The sequence below is a fragment of the Equus przewalskii genome, chromosome 16, assembly GCF_037783145.1.
Source record: "Equus przewalskii isolate Varuska chromosome 16, EquPr2, whole genome shotgun sequence".
NCBI classification, from domain to species: domain Eukaryota; kingdom Metazoa; phylum Chordata; class Mammalia; order Perissodactyla; family Equidae; genus Equus; species Equus przewalskii.
Window position 1 is genome coordinate 19,119,653 of NC_091846.1, and position 17,629 is coordinate 19,137,281.

A 17,629-nucleotide genomic window follows, 5' to 3' on the forward strand; every position below is an offset into this window, starting at 1 on the left:
GGAGCGCGCGAGCCGGCGAGCAGGTTGTTGGCCTGAGGGCGGGGGGCGCGTGGGGGACATGGCTCGGGCTCAGCGGTCAGGGCCATGGGTGCGCAGACCAGCCTCAGCCCTGACCGGTTGTGTGAGCAGCATGAACGCGGCGCTCGGCCTCTCGCAGCCGCACGTTTGGCATTTGTGAAATGGACAGAGCGGTGCCTGGTCCGTGGTGCTGGCGTGCGGGTTGAGCGCCTAGCGTGCGGTCGCTCCTGGCCGGGCGTTGCCCACTGGCCCCGGCGAAGGGCCTGCCCTGGAGGAATCCGTTGATCCAGGCCAGGAGACGTGTGCGGGGCTCAGCCTGGGACCGGCGTTGGGGGCGCGGGGCTCGCGGGGGCGGGGCCGCGTCCGCTCCGAGAGCCGACTGCGCCTGCGCAGAGTGCTCGGGTCTGCTAAATCGGGAGAGGGTTTCTGGAGGGGGTTTCTGGAGGGGTGGGGTTGCCTCGTCTTCAAGCTTAACTTCTTTGCCTTTGACTTTATGGAGATCTAGGGCTGGCTACCTCTTTGGAAATAATATTGTTATTTCTTTACCCTACACGTGGGAAACAGAAGAAGGAAATTCTCACCCAACCCAATTCTGGTAAATTAGAACTTGGAGTCCGGTGCCTCATCTCTACCATTTAGTTTTTTAAAGCTTGGCTTGCAGTTACGGTTGTATATCGAAAATGATGTTCTCCAGATTTTTCACGGTAGAGACTATGATTCTTGTGCAAAGTAGTTGTGAGGACCTTTTATGGTAACAGTCTCGTAAAAATGGGATTATTTCTCAGGCAATACTGAATTGGGAAATTTTCCGTTATGTACAAGATGTGATCTCAAGTAGAACATTTTTCCAGCTAAAGTCTTCATTTAGTCAGTATTTATTTGATGTTATTGTTGTAACTACTGTTGACTTGTAGCTCTTTTGTTGTTTAGAGCAAAGAAGACAAAAACTCAAGGAACAACTCTTAAAAAGAAAATCTTTTTTTGCATCCAAACAGGAAAATCGGATATTATCCAGGTGAGGTCAGATTTTTTCATTTCAGATCTGTAAAATTATATCAGAGCCGTCTAATAAAAATGTAATATGAGCCACATGTGTAACTTAAAATTTTCTGGTAGCCACATTTAGAAAACTTTTTTAACAGATGAAATGAATTTTAATAACATTTTATTTAATCCAGTATATCCTGTGTTACAATTTCAACATGTAATACTTAAAAACTATTACTGAGATATTTTGCATTGGGGGGCTAGTAAGTTTTCAATGTCTGTTGTGTATTTTATACTATCAGAACGTCTCAGCTGAGACTAGCTACATTTCAAGTGCTCAATAGCCTCATGGGCTAGTGGCTGCCTTATTGGATGGCACAGCATTAGGTCATTGTTTCTTGTGTGAATTACTTCACACTCTACGAGGAAATAGTTAATTTTAAAGCTAAGTGTGTGTATATACCAAAATATTGACTTACGGTCTATGCAGTGCTACGGAGGTCAGTCTTTTTATAATTTGGCAAGGTTTTTACTCGCTTGGAGGGGGGGGCTTGTTTTTTGGGATGTAGCCCTCCCAAATGTTTGGAGATACTTGTTTTAGTCTCAACCCTCCATAGGAATATTTTTGTATTATTTTGTTAAAAGTTAAAAAATAGTATGTGGTTGGGGCTGGCCCCGTGGCCGAGTGGTTAAGTTCGCGCGCTCCGCTGCAGACAGCCCAGTGTTTCGTTAGTTCGAATCCTGGGCGCGGACATGGCACTGCTCATCAGACCACGCTGAGGCAGCGTCCCACATGCCACAACTAGAAGAACCCACAACGAAGAATACACAGCTATGTACCAGGGGGCTTTGGGGAGAAAAAGGAAAAAAAAAATCTAAAAAAAAAAAAAAAATTGTATGTGGTTGTGGCTAAAGAAAAACAATCCACGAAAGTGTATAAAGCAAAAAATGAAAAGTCCCCGCGCTTTCTAGAGGTAAGTGCTAGGAGCATCCTTCCAGGCTTTTTGTCTGCAATCGAAGAGCATGTGTTTTAGAGTGATAAGGACTGGGGCTGGAATCTGTAAGTCTGCCACTACAACTGTGGAACCTCAGGGGAGTTACATGACCTCTCTGAGTCTGTCTACTTATATTAAAATGAGATAGTAATATGTGTTCCTTGGGCGTTAAATGAAATGCTGAATGTCTTGTGCTATGCCTGGTACATAGTGAGGGCCCAACAAGTGGTAGCTATCATATCATGATCTCTGAGTGGCGTTCCATCCAGTGGATGGGTTCTTTAAATACTTTATTCTCCTGGTTTCCCTGATTTCCTCCAAACATCATTGCCATCTGCATGGTCTCATTTTAATTTGCATTTCTTTATGTTAGGTACTTTACTTACTGATGTATTTTGTCTTTCTGAATGCTTCCTACCCTTCGTCATGGTAGAAAGTGGTCAAATTCTACTTTTATTTAAGAGAGAGTGCTGATAGGACTTGGTGATGGATTAGGTATGGCATGTAAAAGAAGGAATGGAGTTAAAGATGATCCTGAATATTCCAGATTAAAGGAGCCTAAAGAGATATGACAACTAAATTCAATTCTGACCCTTACACTCTGCCCTAAAGTGGAAGGGGAAGTGCTGTAAAGGTCAGTTTTCTGAATAGAATATGGACAGTAGACTAAGGTGATGTATCAAGGTAAATTTATGAATTTGATAACTGTACTGTGGTTACGTAAGAGAAAATCCCTGTTTTTGGGAAATAACACTGAAGTATTTAGGGGTAAAAGGCCATCATGTATATAACTTATCTTGAAAGGTTCAGGTAAAAAATTGTATGTACTCCACACACATATGTTCAGAAAGAGTGCAAATGATAACAAATGGGATAAACATTATCAGTAGGCAAATCTGGAGAAAGAGTATATGGATATTCTTCGAACTACTTACAATTTTGTAACTTTTTATAAGTTTGGCATTATTTCCAAATTTTTTTATTTTTAACTTTACAGTAATAAGTTGGTTTATTTTAGAATAAGCATTTTCTTTCACAAATCCCATATTTCTTTGTTTAAGACAAAAAGATGATCCTCGACTTTTGATTTGAATAACTGAGTGCATAGTGATACTGTATATTGAGATGGGGAGGACTGAGAGAGGAGTAGGGGAATCAGGAGTTCTCTTTTGACCATGTTATGTCTGAGTTACCAGTAAGACATCCAAGTGGAGATGCCAAATAGTTATGTGTCTAAAGGTCAGGGGTGAGATTGAGACTGGAGGTATAAACTTGGGAATTGTCAGTGTGTAGATGATATTTTTTTAAAACCTTGGAATGGAATGAGATTACTAGAGAGTAAGCAAAGAAAAATTTAATTCAGATGAGACAGTGACTCTTAACTACATATTTAAATGAGGAATCCAAGTGGGTCATGGGGTTTATAATATTCTTATACACAGTGGGAAGAAAAAATTTTACACTCTTCTCTGGCTTTACCAAGAAACCTCACAAGTACTCTGTTTACTCCTTTCAGAAACAAATGTCAATTTAAATATTACTTGAGCAACAAATTATTAAATAGACAACCAATCAGAGTTGCAGCTGCTCAAAACTAAATGTTTGTATTTTACAATGTCCAATGTGAGTATTTTAAGTCTCCTTTGTTCAGATAACCCTTCTAAGGGCAGTTTTGTGTTTTTTTGTGGGTTTTTTTGGTGTGGAAGATTAGCCCTGAGCTAACATCTGTGCCAATCTTCCTCTATTTTATGTGGGATGCCACCACAACGTGGCCTGATGAGCAGTGCTAGGTCCACACAGGATCGAAAACTGTGAACCCCAGGCCACCAAAGCAGAGCACACAGACTTAACCACTATGCCACTGGGCCAGTCCTGGATTTTGTTTTTTTTGGAAGGGCTATTTTTACATTTTTTTCAGCGTGAGTCTGTTACTAAGTACTTAAAAGTAACCAAAGAAAATGTTGCTTAATAAAGATTTGTGAAGACTTGTTTGAATGACTGGAAAAGAATGATTTGGAATTAGATTATTCAGTGTTTACATATTCTGTGGGGAGAGGGTGTTAAGACTTTTAAGAAAATATCTTTAAATTCCTCAGCCATCTTGTTTACACTATTAAATCAGCCTATGATAAAGAAAAGTTTTGCTTAGGACAAATAAATCTCAGCATAGTTCTTGCCTCAATTTAAAATTACATAGTCAGGTAATTATTAATATCCTTCCATTCCTTCTCCCAAAAAGGAAACCTCCTTGGTACAGGGTTAATTTTTTTTTTTTTTTTTTTTTTAAGTAGTAGGGACCAGAAAGTGATGACATCTGAGGACCAGATCCGAGAAGAGACAAAAGCACTGAAACTGAAAACAAAAATGGTAGGACGTGGGCATAGCCCTCATAAAATGTCCCTTTCCCCCATTTCCCTTTCCTAAACTCTGAAAGAAATAAGTCCTGAAATACTGATTTGTCTTCATTAATTCTTTTAGGCTAATAAAGAAAATGTCAGTAGACCTACAGGAAGCAAAAATAATTTGACAATGGGAAAAAATTGTATTCCTTTAAAACCTTCTAATGAATTAACCCATTCAACTTTAGCAACTGATACACATAATTTTGAGGATCATAATCAAACTCTGCAGTTGTTACCAATTAAAGATGATACCCAAAATCAACATATGACATTAAGCCAAGCATTTCACTTCAAAAACAATAGTAAAAAGAAACAAATGACTACGGAAAGACCAAAGCAAGATGCTAACATGCCCAAGAAACATGTGCTTGGATCTTATCGTGGCCAAATTGTTCAGTCTAAGATTAATTCATTTAGAAAACCTCTACAAGTCAAAGGTGAGAGTTCTGCAACAACAAAGGAACTTGCAACTACTGTCTCTAAAGCCACTAAGCCTCAGCCTGTCAACACCAGCAGTGTCCCAGTGGATACTGGCAGAGCCTCATCTGTGATGATGACTACTAAGTTTGTGAGCACTACATCTCGGAACAGACAACTTCTGCGACCTCCTATTAGAAGTCACCATGATAATACCCAAAACACCGTGAGGCAAGGCATCAGCAGAAGCTCTGCCAATGTTACCTTTCGGAAAGGGCCTCATGAGAAAGAATTATTAAAAGTAAATTCAGTTTTATCCAGTGTCAAAACCAGTTCTTCTCAGGATGTAAAAAGAAGTAAGACACTGTCAAGAAGCATGACATCTGAAATTGTAGTCAGGCCTGCTTCCAATACCAAGATGATAGAAAAGTCAAAAACCACTGACCAGCGCAGACATACTATAGCAAAAGCAGCTATTGATAGTAGATTGGCTCAGCCCAAAGAAACTGCAGAAGAGAGAAAGTAAGTAGATGTAATTTTATTTACTTAATTTTCAGTAGAGTACCATTTGTGGATTTGGCTTATAATTTTGTTGAATATATTCAGATTTTGTGTGTGGATTCTCTTCTGTCATATGCAAACAAATTTAAGCAAATTTATATTGTGGAACACTGTGACTTAAGTTATTGTGCTTGGGTGTGTTTTTATTAGGTTTTATATAATCTAAGTTAAAATGCTTAATAAAAATGGAAAATATTTTATAATCTCTCTATTTAAGAATGCATTTTGGGGGTCTTTGAGTATATAACTAGCATTGATATATTCAATATTTCTTTTCCTTTAAACTTATGAACTATGTATCTGCCACTACTGTGGAGCTACGTAAAGACCTGAATTTTTAACTTTTTCTCTATTTGACAGAATTCTATAATCAATATCACAGTAATGTTTATATCCTAATTCTAACTGTAGAGCTCGTCTGAATGAGTGGAAAGCTAGCAAAGGAAAAGTGCTGAAAAGACCTCCCAACTCAGTAGTTACCCAGCCTGAGCCCAAAGACCAAAGTGAAAGGCCTGTTGGGTCCTTTTGGACAACCATGGCAGAAGAAGATGAACAACGGTTATTTACTGAAAAAGTAAACAAGACGTTTTCTGAATGCCTAAACCTGATTAATGAGGTAGAGTCTTTATCTTACGTTTGTGGAGTTATTTCTAGTTTGCAAAGTACCTTCGTAAACTTCTCATTAAATTACATTGTCTTTTTCGACCAAGTTATGTATCAGCGGTGTTATGTAGACTTAATGTTAATTGTGAGGTTGTTTCTCTTTAGCCTTTAAGGGACTGCATTTTCACTGAGTTCCTATAAATATATTAAAGGAATAATTAGATTTTTTTTACTTGAGTTATAAATATTGTATTCCTTTAAGATATTAATATATACAGTGGGCTGGGGGTGGAAATTTACTTTGGTACTTCTGTTTCTTACATTCACGTTAATTATTTGCAAACAATTTCATTAAGCCAACATCATTATGGTGTTGAACTTATAGGATTTTACTATTTGGACCAAAATCCTATGGAGTATAATGATCAACTCCAAAATGTTTCCTTTATTTTCTGACTACTCTTTGATCTTGCTTTGGTTACCCACTAGTGTCTAAGATCCATAGCAAGACAGAAAATATGGACTATGATTTCAAACCTTATCCTAGTCTTCATGAGCATCTTTAAATTTTTGTGGTTCTGAGGTCCAGTGAAAATTACAATCAGGGAAACTCTCATTCTATTCTTATTTCTGCTCTGCTAGAGTTTTTTGTTGATACTGTGGGATTTTTCTGCACTACTGTTTAACTGTGTATAGCTCTTATTCACATAAACCCTTATAGATTCATTTTACTCTATATCAAAACCTGACAAAGACAATTTTTAAAAACCCCTGCAAGCTATTCTCACTCATAAATATTTGGTAGATGCAAAAATTCTAAATAAAGTATTAACAAATGGAATTCCACAATATATAAGGATAAATAACAGACCAAGTAGAGTGTTAGTCATTGTTTACTAATATTTATCTCAACTAGTATTTCATTTTTTTTCTGCCTTGTATTCATGATGGATAATGCTTCTTGCTAAGCATTCAGAATAAGTTTGGAGTAATGAGGATATTAGTGAATATTTTTATGAATAATTTTCTATCAACTTTTTCTCTATCATTGATCTTGATTATAGTAAGCTTACTTGTTTGTAGTCTTTAGGCTAAAAGATATCACTCACTTTATTTCTTGCTATTTTAGGGATGCCCAAAAGAAGAAATATTGGTCACCCTGAATGACTTGATTAAAAATATTCCAGATGCCAAAAAACTTGTTAAATATTGGATATGCCTTGCACGTATTGAACCACTCACGAGTCCTATTGAAAATATTATCGCAATCTATGAGGAGGCCATTCTGGCAGGAGCTCAGGTGAGATTAAAACTTACTGATTTCTGTTATTACAGTGTAAATGATTCTGTATACTTGATAAAATTGTAGTTATATATGTAGTCATAATGAAGGTTTAAAGGCCACAGGGACTGCATATTATAAAAGCTGTTTCTCAACCTCCTAAAACTTGCTCATGTCCCAGGAATAATCAAATCTTAGAAAATAGATAAACTGAAATATACATTTAATGAAACCTGTTGTGAGAAATATTTTAGCAAAACTTCGTTTTGCACATTTTCTAGTTGAGAAATCTACTGGGAAACTGAATTTTTTGTTTTTTGAGGAAGATTAGCCCTGAGCTAACTACTGCCAATCCTCCTCTTTTTGCTGAGGAAGACTGGCCCTGAGCTAACATCCATGCCCATCTTCCTCTACTTTGTATGTGGGACGCCTACCACAGCATGGCTTTTGCCAAGCGGTGCCATGTCCGCACCCGGGATCCGAACGAGCGAACCCTGGGCTGCTGAGAAGCGGAGTGTGTGAACTTAACCGCTGTGCCACCGGGCTGGCCCTGGGAAACGGAATTTTTTTTTTTTTTTAAAGATTTTATTTTTTCGTTTTTCTCCCCAAAGCCCCTCCAGTACATAGTTGTATATTCTTGGTTGTGGGTCCTTCTAGTTGTGGCATGTGGGACGCTGCCTCAGCGTGGTTTGATGAGCAGTGCCATGTCCGCGCCCAGGATTCTAACCAACGAAACACTGGGCCGCCTGCAGCAGAGCGTGCGAACTTAACCACTGAGCCATGGGGCCAGCCCCTGGAAAACTGAATTTTTAATGTTAAAATGTATTTATTGAATATAAAGCAAACGAAGTTGAATTAACTTTCAAATGTTAGCAAGCTCTGACTGCTTTGTGAGACAACTCTCTTTGACTTTAGGAGTGGATCTTAATGTACTCACATTTAAATGCCCTATGTTTGGTCCTGCCTACATAAAGAAAATAGCAATAAACCAGTTTCTCTGACATTCTTACCACCGTAGTGGCTTAATACCATACCTTGCACCTCTTCCTAGTCTGTTACTACAAAAAGTCCTGGCTTTAAATTAATTGTATCTTGAGGTTTTTTTGGTTTGGTTGATTTTTATGGGCAAATATTGCTAAAATGTATTTCCCTTTGACCAGGTTTCTCAAAAACATATTCTTGGAGGTTCTTTACAAAGTGAGTTTTAAAAAATTCTTCCTTTTTAGCCTTTCCTTAAGAAATATCTGTTTACTTTATTCTCAGCAAAGCCAAAAAATACTATTTGGCTTTTCACCTGAATCAAAAATCAAATATTCTGCAGATATTTTCTCAAAGGCTATTATGTGTAAAACACTGTGCTGGAGGCTAATTGTACTTGACAGAACCACACCTGGAAGGTAGTTTTAGGTCCCTACTGCGTTGAACTTAAGAGGCGTTACTTAAGGTGGCTTCTGGCCGCGTAGCCAGGATATATAACTGGAGCCACGGGTTCACACAGAAAGCAGTAGTGCAAAGAGAAAGATGTGACACTAGAGCAAAAATTGGGAAACAGGCATCAAAATTAGCCAAGAAAATGGAAGACATTAGTTCAGGACTAAGTTCTAGAACTAAGACTATGAGCCAGAGCTTCCCTTTTGTATAATATCTTGACTGTGTTGCATTAGCAGGCATGGTAGTTTAAAGGAATGTGGTAAGTGCTTCTGATATGTGGCATGTGATGGACACAGTGAACTGGTGAGCTTTTGAGTGAATGAAATATGTTAAGCCAATCAAGCTTGAGCTGTTCAGAAATGGATTTATTAGCATGTGAAACCAAAGTATAACCATGGACTTGAATGTAGGAGAAAGGGAGTAAACTTAATATAAATTTATGGTAAACTTAATATGATTGGCTCTTGAATAGATATTAATAATGTTAATTTGCTACTTGTTCATTAATTTTGTTTATATCAAGCAAGCAGTAATAGTTACCAAAGACTTAAGAAATATAATGGAGAAAAATTTTAAACTGAGAAATTCTGTCCCTTAAGTTCAATTTTATTCTGTAAATTGGAAACGATAGCCATTTTTTCAATTTGGGTGGCAAAATAAGTGTTCTGAGAAACATGGTCTAAGAACCATTGCCTTGTATTAAAATATGAAATTTAATCACTGGCTTTAATATTTTCAACTTGGACAACGTAGTTAATGTCTGAGAATATAAAACTTACATGGGTCTGCTTTCTTCATTTAAAAAAATTAAGCCCATAGAAGAAATGCGACATGCAATTGCAGATATTCTAACAATGAAGAGTCAAGAAAACTTTAAATTTGGTAAGTTAGTTTGTTTCCTTCAAGTGAATTGTGATTTTATTAAATTTCTTTGCTGAATTATTTTTTGACTTTTAAAATATATAGGTTGTTTCTTTCCATATTCTTCTATTGATGTACCTCCGAGATTCAGTAGCTTTGTGTAGTATAAAGAATTTTTAATTAGGAGGTCTGGTTCAAAACCCAAATTTGTCTTGGAGTATCTGTGAAAGTTACCTCTCTAGGCCTTAATTTCCTGTCTTAAAAATGAAGCAGTTTGACTAGATAATCTCTAAAGACTTTCTACCTGTTAAATTCTATCATTTGTTCTATGCTCTAGAGAAGCTTATTCGGGAATTCTCTTTGCTAGGGATAGTAGGTACAGAAGAGATTAGAGATTCATTAGCTATCGGGTATATAAAATGTAAACATTTTCTAGATTCGGATGTAAGTTGTGCCAATTTCTGTGACCTTTTGCAAGAAATTTAACCCCTTCCTCATCTGTAAAATGGGATAATGTTAATTAATATCTTCCTCAAGACTGTTGGGACCATTGAATGAAATAATGTATATTAGTGTCACATACTCTGGCACATATTTCATTAACTTTAGCCATTATTAGTATTAATTAGATTAGAGGAGAGGAGAAATCACTACTTATAAGTGTAAGCTAATTGTTTCCTTGTTTAGAGTTATTTCCAATTTTTTACTGTAACTCTTTATATCACCCAATCACAAGTATTTGAGTACCTATTATACACCATCTTTGCTTGTATCTGCTTATTTTCTTTTGATTAATTCTAACAAGAGTCAAACTGTGTGAACTTTTTAAGGCTGATGAAATATGCTGCCAAACTGCCTTCCAGAGTAGTTGCAAGTATCCTTATTTTACTTAAGTACACAAAATGAATTTAAAATGTAGAGATCTAGGTCAAGGGCTAAAACATTAAATAAAATCAAAGATCACACTAAAATTCTAAGTGTGTTAAGTTTGGTTACACGTTACAAACAAAAACTGTTCACTGGGGCTAATATACTAATGACTTATCTATGTGCAAGGGGGTCATGGTTCTGTTGGCAGTATGTTTAGTTCAACAGAATGTTTCAGGTTATGGTTGCTATTAATATGCCCCAGGGGAACATAGAGAAGATCTATTTGATCTAATCTTACTAGTTGTATTTAATGAAGGAGCTTGAGAAGGAATGGTCAGGGAGACAGGAGGAAGAACCAGGAAAGACTAGTATGCTACAAACAAAAAGGAGGAGGAAAGGTTAAGAATAACCCAAGCCAGGAAAATGGGTGAAGGGGATCTAAAGGTACACACTTCCATTATAAAAGAAATAAGGCATGGGGACGTGAAGTATGGCATAGTGACTATAGTTAGTAATACTGTATTGCATATTTGAAAGTTGCTAAGAGAGTAAACCTTAGAAGTCGTCATCACAAGAAAAAAAATTTTTTTTCATACCTATGTATGGGGACATATGTTAACTAGACTTATTGTGGTGATCATCTCTCAATATATACAAATATCAAAAGATTATGTTGTACACCCGAAACTAACGTTATGTGTCAGTTATACCTCAATTTTAAAAATATTTTTTAAAAAAGAACCCCAATCCTGCGTCTTTAGCACAGCAAAGTGGAAATAAGAATTCATAAAAAGAGCCTTCTTCCTCATAATTCTGACTGGCTCTAGAGAGATATATCTAGAGATAATGTGGAAAGAGAAAATCAGTACAGTTGTATGCCGAATAATGATGTTTCAGTCAACAACGGACCACATATATGATGGTGGTCCCACATAGCCTAGTTGTGTAGTGGGCTGTACCATCTGAGTTTGTGTAAGAACACTCTATGATGATTGCACAACAATGAAATCGCCTAATATTGTATTTCTCAGAGCATATCCCCGTCATGAAGTGATGCATGACTGTATTTAAATGATTGTTATTCTATCTTATTTTTCCTTAATAGAATGATACTAGTTAGTGGAATCTTTTCTAGCAGGTAGAATAATTTGTCTTTAGATGGAAAAAGAGGGGCCAGACCAGTGGCACAGCAGTTGAGTTCGCACATTCTGCTTCGGCAGCCCGGGGCTCCCCAGTTCAGATCCTAGGTGCGGACGTGGCACTGCTTGGCAAGCCATGCTGTGGTAGGCATACCACATATAAAGTAGAGGAAAATGGGCACTGATGTTAGCTCAGGGCCAGTCTTCCTCAGCAAAAAGAGGAGGATTGGCAGCAGTTAGCTCAGGGCTAATCTTCCTCAAAAAAAAAAAAAAATGCTATTCATAAACTCTTGGCTTTCTAAAATATATGTTTATAAGTTCTAGATATGAAATCAATTTTATAAATTAAAATTGTTAACAGGAAGAAAACATCATTGGGAAATATAAGACAAATAATAAGAGACAAGCACCACTTGGGTGTCTCAGATACCTCAATCCCACATGTCCAAACTTGAGCACGTCATTTATCCCTGAACCTTATCCTTTTGGTTCTCTATCTCAATGGCTGACACTGTTCTGTTCTTCACGCCAGAAATCTTGGGGTCTGTTTCACTTCCTCTTTTTCTGACCTCCCCACCCATGTTCCCCAGCCAGTCAAACTCAGTTTAACTTCCAAAGCATCTCTTAAAATCCACCTGCTTCTCCCCATCCTTACTCTCATTACTATAGTCAGTACCACCCACAGCTCTTACCTGAACTACAGCAATAGCCTCCTAACTTAGTTTCCTGCTTCTCTATGCCTGCTCCAGTCCATCCTCAACACTGCAACCAAAATGCCCTGTCACTCATCTGCTTAAATTCCTGACCCCAGCCTCTTGTCACTCTCCCTCTCCTCCACATCCCTGAATTTCTTTCTTTACTTTTATTTCTTAGAAGGGGCCATACGATCTGTCTTGCCCGTGGGTCTTTCCAAGCCAGTCTTCCACTTTTAACCTAATTCCTACTTATACTTTAGACGTCAATTCTGATGTCACTTCCTTGGGGTGGCCTTCCCTGCCATCCGCCTTGCCTCCTCACCCAGCTAGATGAGATGCACTGTTTTGTGCTCCCTGTTTTTTCTCTCTGCAATACTTGATGCACTTGATTGCTTGGTGTCTTAAATTACAAGCTCGGTGGACAAGGACTGTCAGCTCTTCCTCACCATTGTATCCCCAGTACTAATGCAATGCCTGGCATATATTAGGCACTTAAGTATTTGTTGAATTAATGAATCTGTATTTCCTCTCTCCCCACTTCAACTTCCCCTCACTAAAAAGTCTCATTCACTTTATCGTGTAACTGAAACATCATTAAGTAAAGATCTAATAATTTCCTAATAAAGCTAGAGGTCTTTTCAGCTCAGTGGATTTACTAGGATCTCTCACAAGTATTTCACATCTAACATGTTTTATTTTGAACTGTTAGTCTTCCCTCATCACTTTCCCATACCACCATCTCTTCCTCCCAAAAAAGAAAATGAAAAAATAGCCTCCTCTGTCATTAAAGCCTCCTCAGCAAGACATTTTAGAAGGGATGCCCCTAATACACCTGCACACTCATTCAGACATATGCATGCATCATTCGTTTGGTAAGGCCCAACTCGGAAATACCTCTTAAATATCGGGCCCTTCCTTCTCACCGCCTGCCTCTGCCACTTTGCTTAGACTGTTACACAGCTTTGTCTTCTTACCATCACAGATCATTACTTTTTATTCCCTGCCATGCTAAAACTTCCTTTATAATAAGCAAACCTAATTGTATCTCTGTCTCGCCAGTGAATTTTTTTTTTTTTTTTTACCAAACTTCTTGCATATAGGGTTCATTATGGTTCATCCCCTTCCTACCTGTGTGAGCTCATCACCTCTCCACATTCCCACTTTACTCCTTACCCTATATTCTAAACACACGGGCCTTTTAATGTTGTCTTAATAGATCATGTTGTTTTAAGCTTCACACCAAGATTGCCTTCCTTGGTCTTGTCAAGTACTCATTTTTCAAGACCCAGCCTAACTGTGAAGCCTTCCCTAGCCGTCTCCCTGTGCCATAAGCACAGTTAGTTAGTCCTTTTTGTGGGTTCCCATATCCTTTGTTCTTACCTCAATAATAGCATTTTTCTCATTTTAGAATTAATTATTTTCAGGAATGTCTTCTCAGTGGAATATGAACTTCTTAAAGGACAGGGAGGATTTCATTCTTATATTTGTATCTATAATCCCTGAGACATAGGAGGTAGTAAATGTTTGTTGAATAGTTGTCAGCAATTGCTGAGGAAAAGTAGTGGTTAGGAAGTGGCAGTTTGGTTCTTTTATTTTGAAAATCTGGCCACATCTGAATAACTTGAATGTCTAATTTTGTCCTTTAAATTTGACCAAAAGCTTAATCTGTCAATGTATTCCTGTAGGAGAACATATTGAGGAGGCTTGCGCAACCAAGGACCAAACCCAGGAAGTCAACGTTGAAGATATAGATGTTAGCCTAGAGTCAGGGAGACTGGAAATGGAAAATAAACATCATAGAAGTGTGGTATTTCAAGATTGTGAAAAAGAGCAAGGTGACAAGACAAAAGATGCAACCAATGATGTTAAAACCCCCAGTACAGAAACAAGGGCGGGTTGCTTGATTAAATACAACGTGTCTACTACACCATACTTGCAAAGGTAAACTTTTAAAGTATACTGTGTTGTGATTTGTTTTTATGCTTAGGGATAATAAACATAATATTGTAAAATCTTTAAGATAGCTTCCAATTAGAACTAACATTTGTTAATAGAAAGGTTTCAAACAAATTGAATGTCATGGGGACATTTCACCTTTTAAAACCTGTATTTGCTTTGGTTTTCCCTAAATATTGCCATTTTGGGGGAAAATTTTTTTATGTCAGTAATTTTACTTTAATCTCTGATTGTGTATTAATGATAACAGTAGCTTTGAGAATTGAGCAATTAGCCAATTCTACAGATATTCAAAAATTGTGTACAAGTTGTGACAACAAATAGAAAAAAGAGTAAGTTCCTGACTTCAAGGAGCTTGCAATCTAAGACAAGCAATCATGTGGTTGTAACCTACAAGTTATAGTTTGAGAAATAGCATAAAAGTACAAAGTAAAGATGTTAACATGTTTTTTAACTCTGGAAATAATTTTTTAGTGTAAAAAAGAAGATACAGTTTGATGAAACAAATTCTACATTTAAAGAGCTGAAGTTTCTAACACCAGTTAGACGTTCTCGCCGTCTTCAAGAGAAGACTTCTAAATTGCCAGATATGTTAAAGGACCATTATCCGTGTGTGTCTTCGTTGGAACAGTTAACAGAGTTGGGAAGTGAAACTGATGCTTTTGTATGCCGCCCTAACGCAGCACTGTGCCGGATGTACTCAGAGTCCGAAATAACAGAAGAGAAATAAAGCTACAAGAAGGAATGAGGTGGTGGTTATACCTGCGGTATTTTGTTTGTTGTGGCTTTGTATGTCTCTTAGGTGAGGAGCTGGTCAAGTATCTTAAGTATTCGTGGCAGTGAGCTCTTTACTAACATTCACATTATAGCAGGTGTTGCCTTCTAGGCATCAGAAAGCTTTCTTGACTGCCTTGTCAGTCTCAACAAACTGAGTTCTTCTCTAAGACAGGTAAATTTTGTCAACTAGTTTACTATGTTTCTTAAATATAAACAGGTTTCATCATAATATTAGCTTATTCACTTTACTTTTAGTAGTTCTAAATGACAGAAAAATTATAACTCATTAAATATAAGTACACTAATGCCACATCATCAGAAAATGAGGAATTCTAAATAAAATTTATATTTTTGCATGGCCTTGTTTTTAAGATTTATGATATACATCCCTGCCTGTAGACGGAATACTGACTTTTTTGCCTTTCCTTGATTCTGGCTCAGTATGCAAGTCAACAATTGTAATGTGTAGTGACTTCCTTCAAATATTAATATGTAGAAAATTTTGCTTGCTTTTTCGCCTAATTCTTGTTACCCGGACTGCTGTGGTCTGTTGTCCCTTGGGCTGCCTGTGGTTCTTAGGTGACACTCTCACTTTCCGTCAATGCTAGTGAGCCTGCATCTGTGGTCTCTTGGCCTCTTTCTTTTTGGTAGTAGCTGAGGTCACCAAGAAGGATAGTTAACTAAATACCCCACTTCTAAGAAAAGATACTTTGTGGTAAGAAAGAAAAGATGCCAAACTTAGTGGATATTCGAGACTTTAAATTTGAGTTCCTTTCTTTAGTTCCTTTTGTAACTTGACTAATCTAAAATGTTAAAATTTTAACTTCTGTTGCTTCATTTGATATAGTTTATAGACTATTAGAATGGAGTTAGAATATATAATATTTAATAAATATCATTCTAGTTTAAGTAGTATTTCTAAAATAACCAACACTTAAACTTGCTTCCTTATAATATAAAAACTTCACTGTTAAATCATGTCTCCTGAAACATGATAGTTACATGCAGTAGACAGTTCTCGCTACACATGAATACCACCAATAAAATTGTATGAGTCTCTGAACTTAAATGGCATACATCCTTTACCAACTTTGCAGTTTCATTGGTCATTGTAAAGGATTAGATAGTTTTAAAACTGTGTAATATGAATATGATTGAAAATCACATACCTGGTTTCTTTTATATTCATTCATTCCATGTGTATAATAGCACCTTTGTTCTATTTATTTTCTTCTCATCTTCTAGAGAGTAGGTTTTTTCTTTTTAAATTGTGTACTTAATATGTATACAATAAAAATATCTGCATTACTATGTTTCAGTGACATTTATTTCAACAAATATAAATGGAATTTAACCACAATAGATAAATTTGAACCTTGCCTTTGAAATACATTATAGTGCAATTTGACTTGATGTTTTCAACACTTAAGTGTGTGCTTAATAGTGTATTTCCTTTTGAAAAATTATCAATCTACTTATCTAAAAATTGACCTTAATTTTTACCTTAATTCTTTGCTTTTTTCCACACTTTTGTATGAATAGTGCACAATATGCTGTTTTTGAAATAAACTTCAAGCTGGCTTATACTCTTAGCTTTATAATAGCCATACCATGTGGTTCATTTGGCCATATGGCATAGCTTGAAATACCTCAGTGAAACAGAACTTGAGATTAACTGTTCCATGTTTGGAGAAGTTTCATCGAGTTTTTTTCTTTTCCTCCTCCCTCAGCTGAGAGAAAATCTGACTCTTAATAGTCCAAGTTCTAACATTTACAGGCCTAGGTCAAACTCCTCTTCAGATGCTTAAGAACAGTTACCATGTGTCTGACCTAGGTTTGTTGCACACTAAGTATCTCCAAGGATGTGATAGATGGTGCATGAGCTTTAAGGTCCAACAGACACATGCAAAATCTCAGCTCCTCCCTTCCCTTAAAAGTTAGGTGACCATGGAGAAGTTACTTAGTTGAGCCTCGTCTTTTTGAAGGATAAAGTGGAAATAATCCCCTCTAGTCATTTTGTACCATGTTATCTGCCTGTCCCCCTGGTGATTGGCCAGAATGGGCACCTGACCCAAGCTGGACTATCCGAGTCCTTGCCATAGGTATTTGGAATCAGGACTGAGAGTTAATCTTTTCTATGTAGGTAGAGCTGAAATATGTAAAGAAGAGGCACTGGGTGACCAAATGCAGGTTGGGGAGCCAAGGTCACCAGTCAAGAGAACAGTAAAGTAACTACGCGGGGAAAAGCAGAGAGAGACCTCTGCCTGGGGTTTTCTATAGCCTATCAGTTGTGTATCCAAATATATTCTTGTTAAATCCAAATACAGATAAAGCAAAATTCCTCCACTCCAATCCCACCAGCCTTTTCAAATGTAATATTAGTATAGTAACCTTCCAAGTTCTTTTCTATATATTTATAACATGTATATAACATATACACACACGTGTGTACGTGTATTTTGTTTTGCTTTGTTGGATATTAATGGCACCATACTTCATGTTTCGTTCTGCAGCTCGCTTTTTTTCCAATTTACTAAGTCATAAGTAACTTTTTATTGACATAGATTAGTGTAACATTAATTTAGACTACATGGGAGGGGCCAGCCCTGTGGCTGAGTGGTTCAGTTTGTGCGCT

General features: G+C 37.2%; 1 protein-coding gene across 16 annotated transcripts in view; it reads left to right on the forward strand.

The window, feature by feature from the left end:
• CKAP2 (cytoskeleton associated protein 2) overlaps positions 1–16,302 on the forward strand; it is a 36,911-nt gene extending 20,609 nt beyond the window's left edge. The window contains exons 1-10 of one of the 16 annotated variants that reach the window (XM_070578121.1): positions 42–420; positions 518–613; positions 949–1,033; positions 4,292–4,367; positions 4,479–5,341; positions 5,792–5,996; positions 7,113–7,283; positions 9,509–9,578; positions 13,947–14,202; positions 14,692–16,302. In XM_070578121.1, coding sequence (XP_070434222.1) covers positions 4,308–4,367; positions 4,479–5,341; positions 5,792–5,996; positions 7,113–7,283; positions 9,509–9,578; positions 13,947–14,202; positions 14,692–14,947 — 1,881 coding nt within the window. In that variant the 5' untranslated portion in view covers positions 42–420; positions 518–613; positions 949–1,033; positions 4,292–4,307 and the 3' untranslated portion in view covers positions 14,948–16,302. Of the gene's footprint in view, positions 1–41; positions 421–517; positions 614–948; positions 1,034–4,288; positions 4,368–4,478; positions 5,342–5,791; positions 5,997–7,112; positions 7,284–9,508; positions 9,579–13,946; positions 14,203–14,691 lie in introns of those variants that run through there. The other 15 variants (XM_070578119.1, XM_070578120.1, XM_070578125.1 and 12 more) reach the window with 15 other exon arrangements.
• Positions 16,303–17,629: the final 1,327 nt, after the last annotated feature.